This window comes from Manacus candei, unplaced genomic scaffold (assembly GCF_025592945.1).
Source record: "Manacus candei isolate 608988 ecotype Guabito, Panama unplaced genomic scaffold, ASM2559294v1 h1tg000005l, whole genome shotgun sequence".
Lineage (NCBI taxonomy): Eukaryota > Metazoa > Chordata > Aves > Passeriformes > Pipridae > Manacus > Manacus candei.
In genome coordinates, this window is record NW_026138053.1 from 7,294,933 (window position 1) to 7,307,981 (window position 13,049).

The window sequence follows — 13,049 nt, forward strand, 5'->3', positions numbered from 1 at the left end:
ATCATTTCACAGAAGAGATTTGTTAAAGGCAGGCATGTGGACACAATTAGTGTATCAATTAATGGTGCTGTTACTTGATCTATAAATTATTGAAAACCTCATAGCTACTACAAGGAAACAAAGCAAATCCACTCCCCGTCAATGAAATAAGCTCCTGACTGTGCCCTTCTTTCATTACTCTTTAAATCAAATTTGAATTTTCATGGATTCCATGAATCTTAGCTATGTAATCAGAAAAATAAATGAACCTATACCAACCTGACAACTTGAAATGCCTCATTACAGTGATGATGGTTTCATTATTGTTAGCTGATCACAATATTTTGTTTTAACATTAAATAATTAAAAAAATAATCCACCATTCTTGTTCATAGCACTTATTAATTTAAACTCAAGTTCTAATCTGGAAATGAAGTTGTAAAAAGTGCATCGAGATTTCCATGTGTCAGTAAAACTGTAACTTTCACATCAATCACAAACCTCCATTCCTCTCTCAAATTTAGCAATGATTGATCCAAAGACTAGATTCAAATGAGGTCTAAGAAGCCCAAAGCAGGACTTGGGTAGCATTAGGCACCTATGATGAAAACTGAAAATGACAAAACATAACCTCATTTAAAGGCTGCCTCCCCCAGAGGCTTTTAAACTAACTAGGTACCTCCTGTTTGATCTTAGTGTGACTAGAGTTTTGCTCTTGGGTATGCAAAGGTTCTCCTTTAGATACTTAGACAGACCCCAGTCTCTCATTAGTGTTTAAAAGATCCAGGAAATAGATGTGACTCTGCCAGAGGCCCAATCCAACAGACGTGAATGGTCCTGGAGCCACTTCATTCCTTTTAATCAGGAGAGATAAAATGGGACAGTTAAGCTTTTTGCCATCCTGATCCCAAGAGGATCAAACTCAGATCTCCCACCACCAAGAAGGCTGTACCATGAAAAACCCCTCCTGCCCTCCTAGTGCAAGAGGGGCAATTCCTTACCTGGCATTAACCAGCCCCCTGAGCTCTCCCTCCTCAAGCACGGCTTCGGAACTTGGATATTCATCCAGTTGGAACAAAGTGCCCAGCTCACAAGAAGAGAAGACATCCAGCTCTAGCAGAGACCTAGCACATCACACCCTCTCTGAATTTCCTGTTCCTACTGGCCAGTTACAGCAATCCTCAGCTTGGCGCCCGGCCTGCTGTAAAATCTGCTTCCAGATGCCACGTGCTTCCCACACATTCAGTGGAAACCCATTAAATAGGGGAATTTCACCCAAGGGGATCCTTAGCATCAACAATCATGATGCTGACTGTCAACGTGCCCAAGCTCCTCTCTGTATTTGTTACCATTTTTAAAAGTCCCTGTCATTTTGAAAATTGACTCAAAAGCCTTACTATGGGGGATACAATGAGAAATGATGTCGCAAAAAAGCCCTAAGCTTCAAATAGAAAAATTACAGAATTTAAGCACAAAGGGAAGAAACTAAATGTCTAGAAAAGTCTCCTGCCCTCCCCCGAGCAGGTGAAGATCTGCACTAAAATTTGGTAACCTGGCTCACTCCACTGACATCCCATTTTAGTTTTACTGTTCCAGTTAATTTTCAAGGAGGGATTTTCCAAGGCAGTTATCAGTGTGAATTCAACATCAATGCAACACATTTCCCCCGGAGAGGTTTCTAAATCAATTTTAATTCTGATAGGCTCAAGTAAATGTTTTCAATTTGATTCAATAATCCATACACACTTATAAAATGGCTTTTCCCCCATGTACTACAAGACAAACATGGTTTATGTTTGTAACAACTTTGGTTAATAAAAAATTCTAATTTCCTATCTCGAATGATACAGACACACAATTTTTATTCACTTCTTAATGAACCAGATGACATAAACAAATGAAATAAAATCAGCATTTAAGAGCATTAGTTGTATCATTAGATCTCTAAATGCTACAGCAACACATGATTTTTGGCAAACTCAAAAAAACCCCACAAACCCTAAATCACAGAAGAGTCCTTAAATAGAGCTTTAGAGCTTTCTAAATCTCCTGAGAATTTGTCATAATTTCCACTTAGAGAGCAACATGAAACCTCTTAAGGAAGTCTTTTGAAATGTGAGCAAGTTCTCAAAAAAGGTAATTACAATAAAGTTACTACCAGGTATCAGCAAGAGTGGCACGAAGATTAGGGCTGGAGGTGAGGGATGGCAGAAATATAATCTCCTCCAATAGCATCTAGTGTACTGCAAGCTCAAAAAATGGAATAAAGTGTAGAAAGGATGGGCTGTAGAGGTCAGGGTGAGACATGGGCCTTCAATGGCAAGAATCTTCACAGTACAGGGAACAAAAAATGACAATCTGAGGAGGAAGGGATGTGCCTGGCTCACCTCCATTTCTATAACTGTATTTCCAAGTCAGCTAAAACTCTGACCCCCTTGCTGGGAGTATGACTAGGCAGTGTTTCCAGACCCCATCAAATTCTGGATCCTTAAGATCAATACTGACTGAATAAAAAGCAAAATTCATACTTGATTTTTCAACTGCCTACTTTTAAGATTATCCAGGTGATAATGTTAACATACAAAATTACAGTTTGATATTATCATGTTAATATTGAACTTACCTACAGTACATTAAGAGTTTCTCAGCTGCAACTTTGTAAATAGCAGCTTCTGAGAGGGTTTTGTATATATGTTTTTGTCCTACCCGTAGTAACAACCCTTTAGTGTTGGAACAGGATATTGTCCTACAAACCAACTCAGATGACAGCTGAGAGAGACAGGAGAGGTGACTGTGACTAGAAAGCTCAGGGCTGTAAAAACTCTGTGTCTAAAGAGAAGTGTTTCAGAGAGAACTGCTTTGCATATGACTACAAAAAGAGATGTGTCCCCAGAACATAAAAGAAATATTTGGTAAAATCTTTGCATGCCCACTGTCATTTGCCCCCTTTTCAGCAGAAATCAAACTATTTCCCTGTCACCCCACAGTCAATAGCCAATGCAATAGAGCCTAAAAGCAGTTCTAAGAAACCCTAAAGGAACTTCAAACACACATTCCACCCCACTGCAGGGAGTTAGTCCATCCCAGCAGCAGGACTTTGCATTCACACTCACTCATTAATCATGAGATTCCTCCTGGACCTTCCCTCTAACCTCTCCAGGTTATTAAATTGTTAACTAATGACATTACAGTGGTTTTAACTCAAGATAGGCACTATAACAGAAATGTACAAATCACATCATCTGAATAACCATAATTTTCTTTTCGGCGATTGTACTTAAATAAGCTGCTTCCATTTATCTGACATTTTATCATACTTTACATTCATATACTTTACAAATCTTAGGAATTAAGCCTCATATTATTTCAACACTTTGAATAAGAAACATTAGCTTACTAGATCCTTATACAGACAAAAAGAGAGCTAAAGATTTAGCTGACACTACACTGAAGACTTATGCTTAGATAAAGAAAGAACCCTGTCCCATGCTCTAACTCCATCCTAATCCTCATCCCCTTCCAGTTACCCCAGATCTTCAGCGTGGGATATATCTGTGGGACAGACATTCCATGCAGTGCTGTGAACTGCAGAAAGCAGGAGAACCACCAAAACAGTAGATAATACAGCAAAAGAGGCCCACCCCTGCTCCAGATGGAGATGCCTGCATGCATCTTGCAGAAGTACAACAAAACACTGGAAAACACTAGAGCTGAAATTTCTGTTTATAAAGCAAAGACTAATATCTTGGGAATACTTAGTTCCACTGCATAATCAAACTCATTGATTAGCAACATTAGAAACTTCATGTTAGCACTTGCTACCTGCCACTGCTCACAGTTAATGAACTTAAGAAAAAAAGGGGAAAAAAAAATCCCTGTTTTTCACATGTCCATCATTCATGGAGGGCTCCTTTGTTGAAATATAGGCAAATGCATACAACTCAATGGTAAGTAAATGAGCACACAAGTTTCTTTTGACTCTCATTATGTGGGATTTGAATGGCAAACAGTGTGTGCATTGTGTACCTTGTCTATGTAAGAGCCCTGGGATGGCTGATGTGATCAGATGCACTCAGACTGCACAGACAATACAGAACAAGATTAATCCTGCAGATGTGCAACTGCCCTACACTGTCCCTTCCAGCTCTTCAGACACTCATACTTGCTGCAGGGAGCTCTGATCACTGCCACACAACATATTTTATACTCCCTCTCAGCACTAAAGGTAATTCTCAGAATTTCCATCTGGGGGATAGAATCAGATTCTGTGCAGAGAAGTGTTCAGTTATTATGATTTATGAAAGTGTTTTCAGAACTTGGATGCTGAATATTTTATCAACATAAACATCAAGTTCCTAAAAGAGTTGTTTGCTGCTTTCGAAAGTTTCACCCTCCAGCAGAAGAAAAAAAATAGATGGCACACATCAAAAAGATGTTATCCATACTAAAAAGGAGACATTTTTTAATTTCCTGCCTGCCCCAAAAACCTGAATGATCGCACAACTAAACCACTTTCTTTATTTGCCTTAAAAATCTCTCTTAGATCACATTCTAATTTACATCAAAGTTCCCCTGTTTTTGCCTTGCCAACTACAGCTTTTTTATCTTAAATGAATCACTTTTTCCTTGTAAGTTTAGGCCTAGAGCAGTCATAAGGTTTCTAAATCATCTTCCCAAACAAACACTTGAATTTTTTTAATTGCTGTGTCTCTTACAAATTCTAATATAGAGATTCAAGATACAAAAGCTAAAGTAAACACAAGTAAATGTTTTGGTAGAACTGCTGCAGTAAACGTTATATCTGCCCAGAATTTCAACCAGTTATCTACAATGAGTAAAATTCACAACACACACATATAAGAAAAGATGAGAACTTTTTTTGTCTTATAAAGAAGTAAACAATCCTCAGAATAAATGGCTAAATTATACACCCACAGAAAGATACAGAATGCCAAACTCAAAAGCTCACATGAAAGTTCAAATCTTGCTGTCTCAGGTATCAAAACTATTTAGTACGATTTTTTCTTTTTTGTTTTACTTTTTTATTTGAGTAATTCTGTTTTCAATCTCAATTTTACGTACAGGTTTAAAAAACAAATCAAAGATGGCTACACAGAACAACATGAATTACCACTAGAAATTAAGGTCTTGGGCTCCAAGTTCATCAGTATTTAAAACCATAAGCAATAAAAATACTAATAAAAATCTAAGAATAAAAATTCCCACTAAAATAAGTAAGCAAAAGCACCAAATTCATATCAGTCCATTTCTCATGGTTATCACTCCAAAGAACTGCCCTACAATCAGAGGCAAAATTGTAAATACAAATATGATCTAACCCAACCATGCATTTATCCATAGCTTCTCCTTGATTTTGAGTTTTCTTCCTCCTTGTTTATATTTCCTTTAGCAGATTACAATTAAATCTCTACAGATTGCTGCTGAGTTCTCTGTAACTTCACAAAGTGTCAGCAAGATTCAACCTCCAGTAACAGAAAGTGCATTTAAGTTCTGCTTAGTTCAAAAGAAAGTAGAAAAAAAAAGCCTTTAGAAGAAAATGTATTTATCAAGAGCGGAAAAAGAGTTATCTTTTGTTAAGGGTAATTTTTAAAATTGTATTTCCTTTTGTGAACCATAAATAACATGTAAGTTTTTTCTCACATTTCAGGTATATTTCAAAATGAGGTATTTTGATGTCAGAGAACTGAAACCCATATTCCTGTACCAGAGTTCCACTGAGCGTAACAAATTCCACTCTCACTGAGTGCACAGATAACAGAAGAATCACAGATGCATAAAAGGTGGCTGATGTAGGAGCTGATTAAAGTACAAAACATGTACAAATAAAGAGAAATGAGTCACTACCTTTCTTTTTGGAGTCTTTCTTTGTGCTGGTTTTAACAGCCACTTGAAGTTCTGTCTCAGTTGACATCCTATATCCTTAGTCCTCTTCACACAGATCCAGGATCTCGGTCAGGCTCATTTAGAACGTCTCTCCAAGAGAATAATTTAGCCTTTCAGATACTATAACCCAAACAGTTCATCTCATTCACTCCTTTCGAGTGCTGTTAAGGAAGGAAACAAAAAGGAACAGTCATTTTCTGAGTTTAAAACATAAAAGGAAAAAAAAAAGGCAAACCATTGCAAGCTTACTGAAGAAGAAACATAAAATTCTTCATCTACAGAGCCAATTGTCCACAATTTTGGATGCCTAAACACAGTTATCTCTGACTAGCCTCAAACATCTATATTTTAGATGTTTTGGCTTATCTGTTATGTCTTAACAGGCTAGAGACACTACTTAGGATGTACAAAAGACCAGTAGTTTTGGACCAGCAGCTGGAGGTCAAAGATTATGATCTCAGAAGTAGCTTGAAATGTCACCAAAAGCAAAAAATTCTGCAAGGACTCAATTCTTAAATGCAACAATTCCAAGGTATAAACATACTGCCAGATAGCAAGTTCAGATTTTTACTCCAGTGCTCTTTCAGCGCCTTCATTCTCTACTTGAACAAAGACAAATGAAAAATGTATTCATTGCTCATGCTGAGAACATCATACTTTGCCACTCCTCTTGCTTATGGTAATGTTTCCAGTATAAAAGAATCTGTCTCCACGCAAACAAAGCTGTAATTTTTAACACCCATCTAGTAATCTTTCTTGTAAAGAACTCTGAGAATTGCTAATTAAACCTATGAAAAATAAATGGGATAAGGGCAAAAAGATAACATTTAGAGAGCAAGATACAGTTTTACATAATATGTGTTTGTTGGGGAGATACAAAAATACACCAGCTGTGAACCCACAGCAGAAATGTGCTGGAGCAGTATGAGGGAGGCAGGACTGGGGATGGCAAAGATCACACAAAGAATAAACATCTAAGCAAAAAATTACTCCAATTCTTACTGCTGGTCCTTCTTGCTTTGAAGGATGACCCACCTACTCCAGGCAGTCTGTCGAGGGCAGAGGACCATACTGTCCTGGAGCCATTTGTCATGATGTTCCCTCACCAAATGGATCTTCTTATTGCCCTTTCTTTTTGTGAGAAAGTTCTCATTATTAGCACAATTACAGTGAAGTCCATCTGGCCTGTCTGAACAGCTGCCCACTTATTAAATAAGCATTTAATAAAGATATTAACCCAGCATATCAGCTGGTTAGCTGGTCAGAGATTAACTGCAGTTAGTTATTTACTAGTGTCCCTTCTTTGTCATTTAAGAAAGTAACAGACTGCAAACACTGAAATAATTTTGACAGTTTAAATCACTTTTCACAGTAAGGGTTGTGAAGCCACCAGTACTTTCAAATCCAGGTTCTTTCAACATTTTAAAATGCTTCAGTAACATTACACTGCCATGCACCGTCTGAAGTGATTTAATATTGCTGAAGTGTGTCAGGGGCTTTCTTTAATAAGCTCTTCAAGTCTGTCTGTGTATTATAGAATATTCAAAGATAGCTTTTCAAAATCTGCTGAACTGATTTTTAAATACAAAATTCCCTGTTCCTCCTCTATGGGATCTGAATAAATGCCGAATAGCAAAAAGGAGGAAAAATAAACCAACGTACAAATTGGAGTTGCAGTGGTTGCCAAATGCACCTTCTTGGTGTAATAGACCCAAATAAACTAACAGCATTTTGATTAACATTCTTAGTTAGGAAAACATCAGAAAAGGACAAAGCAAATGAAGGCTGATCACAGAGGGAAAAGGAATAACAGCTCCAGAAGTGACACTTCCAGGATCTGAAGTGCTCTTTGGCCAGGTCCACGGACAGGGAGATGACACTTCCCAAGCACAGGCACGATGGGCCCCAGCACAGCTCAGAGCTGTGCTGTGAGGGAACTCTCTCACCCGGCTGCAGACAGAGCTGCTCTTCACTTACGCCTCAAATCCCCCCACAAACAGGGAGAGAAGCGCGGCAGAGAACAGATGTCCCTTGCAACCCCCATCTCCTTCCCCTCCCCCTGCATGCAACCCAATTTAATAATATTTAGTTTTACAGCACAGTAGGGATGCATCAGCCTTTACAGCTCAATGGCACTTACTTAAAGCATCTCTCAAGTCACAGTTGGATTGACAGTTTATTTTTTGAGAATTTAGATTTATATTTACCTAAAGGTTAACTACATAACTCTACATGAACCAATTCACAAAAGGAAAATATTTATGACAGGTCCATTTATTAAAAAGATAAATTCAAAAGAAATACAAAATACCACTAGGGTCCATAGTTAAGCAAGTTTTAATGTCTTAGAAGACTGCTGTGGGTACAAAGCATCAGGAATGTCATCTGTTGTCAGCTCCTTCCAACAGGAAATAGTAGCATCTGAATGGCACTGAATATTTTAAAGTAACAACATAGGACTGCTATCTCATTTGAAACTCTCCAGAAAAGCTATATCCCCTCGTGGCTATCCTACTGAGTAATATTTTTTAAAATAAATGCATGTCTATTTTTGGACAGGTTCACATATTGATTTGCTTTCAAACCTAATCAGGTCATACTCTCACAGGCTCATAGATCCTTGAATAAAGTAATAGGTATCTTTGTAAAGGAGCACATAAACATCTGTCAGATGCAAGCTATAGTTCAAACTGAATTTGCTACAGAGACAATTCCTCCAAAAGTATAGGTCTTTATGTAAGCCACATTAGTAAACTTCCATGCACTGTCCATATTTCAGCCGTTTATTACCCAGATGAGAATGGCAGTCAATCTGCTCTTCACTGCAACAGCTTTTATTGTCTCCTCCAATCTAGGTCACCGTTGTTAAACACTACAGTCTCCCAACTGTGGGAAGTACTGCAGCATGTGTTTTATCAATGAGATGCTATTTTCTTTGATCAGTTCTGCCACATTTCTCTCCCTGCTCTGAAGACAAAATTTTGTTAGCTGTGTTTCCAAAAAAAAAAATCCATCATCTTACACGTATCCACTCTAACGATCTTCTTGTGTGCCTTGTTACTGCTCTGGCTATTACAATGTTATGTGCATGCCTCAGCTTTTCCTAAAGAGGATTCAGAGCTCTTAATTTTAACAAAATACTGACATTTTCTGTGGCCTTATTAAGTGGCTACAGCAGGAACACAATCAGCGCATTCTGGAATTAACTGGCTTTTAATTCCAAGAGAAGTCTTAAGCCTGTGTTCTCTATTACTCCTACGCCAGCGTGAAACCTAAAGCCTCAGTGAAAAAATATTTCCATAAATTCTCTGCAGTTAGGATTAACACAGGTTGGACCCTTTATGTGTGGGGAAAGTAGTCCCATGCTCCACTTGCCTCCCCCATGCATTTGTAAAACAACGACTTCTGTCAAATCACTTGTCTTTTCCACCAGGCTTGAGCAGGCTCATGAAGGTGTTATCAGGAGACTTCCCTGGCCCAAGTTATGAAAGAGGTCAGACCAGACCATCATAATACTTCCCCTCTGGCTTTAAAATACATGAATTAATTAATTTTCTTCAGGGCTTCAAAACTTAAGAAGTTGCCTCCCCTGAAACCAGTTTCCATCTGCTTATGTAAAAGAAAAGCAGTCTTAGAGAGGATTTGTAACTAAGCCCTGGCATTCCCTAGGTATTTAAGTTTTCCACAGCCCCAAAGTGGGATTTGACAAGAGGATAGTACCTCCCAAATGCTGGTTTGACAAAACAAAAGCCATGCTACCATCCTTAGCTCTTGGCTTTTATGGCTCTGAAGTCCTGAAAACAATTTTTTTTCCTTCAAAGCACCCAATATAATCATGTTGATGCCATAGTTTTGCAAGTGTTCAACAAAGTCCAACATACTGAAAGGGTAAAATGTAAGTGACAAAATTATTTTAAAAGTATGTGATTCTGGAAAACTAAAACCAGTTCAAGCATAAAGGACTGCAATCCAGGGAGAAAATGTTACTCATTCACTTCCCATCTGACCACAAAGCCTAACACAGAGAACTGCAGTGGGACCACACACGAATAGACGATGGAAAACCCATCCTTGCCATCAGTGCTCTTTCTACCCTCCAGGGAGAGAAGGCCATGAATTCTCTGATGCTGCTCACACTATTTTGTACTCATCAGCTCATTTCCCCAATGGTCAAGGCTCGGGAACATGAGAGTATTCATCTGTTACAGCAGGCACTACACTAATTCCAAACAGAAACCCAAGGGACTGATCCAAACCTCACTGATATACTGCAGTTAATAAGGCCTGTAAGTGAGAACCAGAAAAAGAGGAAGATGAGGTAAAAGAGAGAGCTTAAGATACTGACACAGAGGAGAAAATGAGAAGGAAACAAAAGAAAACAGGGAAGCTGTCTCTGTGACACTTCGTTACAGCAAATTCTATAATGTGCTTAGCAGCAAAATCTAAGCCAGAGCAAGCTTTAAAATTCTGGTTACCCTGGAACAGAAAACAATCTCTGTTAGGCTGTTGCATGGGCCAGTCCTCTCCTCCAGTTTTGCCATTTACCCACAGAACAGCACAATGCACTGGTTCTAGTGACAAAGTCAAATGACTCTCTCTCCTTGCTCTTTCCTGCCATTTCTTTACTAGTATTTCTGCAGCCTCTAAAGGTAGAAGGAATCTTACTGTTCACGTGCACAAACTGAGATTCTACAAAAAAATTCACTCCCTCAGCAGATATGGACCCTCCTCTGGAACTCAGCATCCTGCTTCTCCCTCCATCTCCCAAAGTTACACAGTCTGCAAAGACTCACAACTGCCTCCATAGCTCATACTTAGTTTTGTTTGCTCTAGAGCATTTACCTTCTCACTTCTGATTTTCTATATATTAAGACACAGGAAGGAGATTTAAGTGCTTTATTATGCTTTCTGTACTGCGTCTGTAGTGTCTTCCAGAACAACACTTCCAAATAACCCTTTTTAATTCTTCTAACATCAGAAAACTACTTAGTACTCAAAACACAGCATTTAATTTCCCTTTGCATTTAGTTGCTATAGTTGACTGTATTCATAAAATACTTCTCTTAGCTGCTGAAAACAAGAAGCTCTTTTTTTTTAAAAAACCCTACATGTAACTAAGGCAAACAACATATTTTATATTTAAGTTTGTTGTGGTTTACAACATTCTTCATTATTCTATTTTTACAGCATCTTTCAGGTATGTTACCCAGTTCCTCAGATGGGGTAAATAGCACCCTTGAAGCTGCTTTACTACTAGAAGAGCATCTTGGAAAAAAATTGACATATAAAATATTTCTAAAGTAAGATTTTTATTAGTATTCCGATGATGGCAGGAATAATTACTGAAATTCCTCCTGGAAATCACTCCATATAGTGGTGAACATTGCACTTTACCTCACCAATTATTCACCAGAAGTGCTATGAATTTTCTACTCACAGAAAATGCTGACCAGATTAAAAAGATGTTTTTCAAAGAAATGAATTGATTTCACCAACATTTAAAATGGGGAATTGCTAAAATGTCCTTTTAATATTACACTTTCTTTTTTATATTACGGAGGACAGCAATCAGGAAACAAAGGCAAAATAGAAGACATGGAGCTTGCTTAAATGGAATTTTTTAAATACTTCAAAATATGCCATTTGGATTCAGAAAAAAACTACATAATGCATGTTCATAATTTATCTGAGAATGAATATTCAAATACTTTTAAGGAAAACCATTAGATTTCAGTCAGTCACTAAAGACCAACAGAAAAATATTTTTATATATATATATATATATATATATATACATTTTTACATATATATAACATACATTTTTTTTTTATATATACATACATACTGAGCTAAGTATACCATGCAGTGTGAGTAGCATCACTTTCAGGAGTCTTACAAGGTTAGAAGGGAGAGAATCAAACCCTAAATCTACAACCGCAAAAAATTAAAGGCTGGAAATCAAAATGGAAATGGCAGTCACTAAAACCAGTCGTGGCATCACTGTAAGCCTTCAGTTCCACAAGAATCATGGAATCATTAAGGCTGGAAAATACCTCCAAGACCGTCAAGTCCAACCTTTGAGAAAGTATGTAATTCTGCCGGACCAGGGTATTTGCAGCCTTGAATGAAATAAGCTGCTCCTGGAAAAGGTTAGACATAAAAAACTTCCCAGGACTGTCCTGCCAGACCCCGGGAAGGCAGCGATCCCAAGGCTCATGTTTGCATCTCCTCTGCCTGTGTAGCAGGGAATGCAACTCCAGCCCAGAGAGCTGAAAACTAATAACAAACCCCTCTGTGCTGGGGGTATAAATACAACACTCATTGTTCCTTTAAGTGTACTTTCTGCTCCAAGATGCAAAGCTCCACTCAAAGTGCTATTTGTAAGCTTTTTCAGGGTGTTACATCAAAAAGAGCATTGCCACTGAAAGGAACAGGCTTAAAAAACTTCACATCACTCCTCTGGTACTACATTACCAGAAAACAGAGGAAGTCATTCAGACGGGACTAGAGATTCCCTGTGCTCAGTGAAACTTAATTACCTAAATGCTTTTCCTCTATGAACTGCATTATGCCAAGACTCTACTACACCCAGATTGCTGCATTGCTGACCCTGAAGCAGAAAAGAGAAAGAATTTCTGATAATGCTGTGTAAGAGCAAACTAGAAACTGAACTCACACCTGCTACAGACACATTGCCCAGGCACAGCCCGCCTGCGACCCGAGTCCCACCAGCAGCAAACTGCCTCACCTCCATTAAAGTCAATAAAGTCACACCAGCACAAAATCAATAGCGTTACATTTGACTTATACTGGCGTAACTCCATTGATTTTAATGGAGTTGGAGTTACACCAATTTTATGCTGGTGTATCTGCATTAGTGTCAGAGAAGTTATGCCGGCGTGACTGATGTAAACAATACCAGACCAACCAACCCCTGTATGTCTAAAATTCAATGTCGTTAACTCCAAAGCGACAAGAAAATGCAAATCTGTACATTACCAACGCAGGGCCTTTGGAATTTATTTTTGCAAAGCAGAAGAACGGCTCTTTTGTGATCCTCTTGACACCAAAGGAACAGAGACTAAGAAGGCAAAAAGGACAAAGTACACAGTCGGGATCACAGATTCTGTAATTAGAGCTGTTAAATGATTACTAAAGTGCGGTGG

The 13,049-nt window shown here is 38.3% G+C and overlaps 1 protein-coding gene across 13 annotated transcripts in view; it reads right to left on the reverse strand.

The window, feature by feature from the left end:
* The window catches only part of DAB1 (DAB adaptor protein 1), a 440,923-nt gene that overhangs the window by 109,987 nt on the left and 317,887 nt on the right, over positions 1-13,049 (reverse strand). For 12 of the 13 annotated variants that reach the window (XM_051801374.1, XM_051801333.1, XM_051801395.1 and 9 more), the window contains one exon: positions 5,845-6,044. In XM_051801374.1, the coding sequence (XP_051657334.1) occupies positions 5,845-5,911 (67 nt within the window). In that variant the 5' untranslated portion in view covers positions 5,912-6,044. Of the gene's footprint in view, positions 1-5,844; positions 6,045-12,882; positions 12,986-13,049 lie in introns of those variants that run through there. The other variant, XM_051801313.1, reaches the window with a different exon arrangement.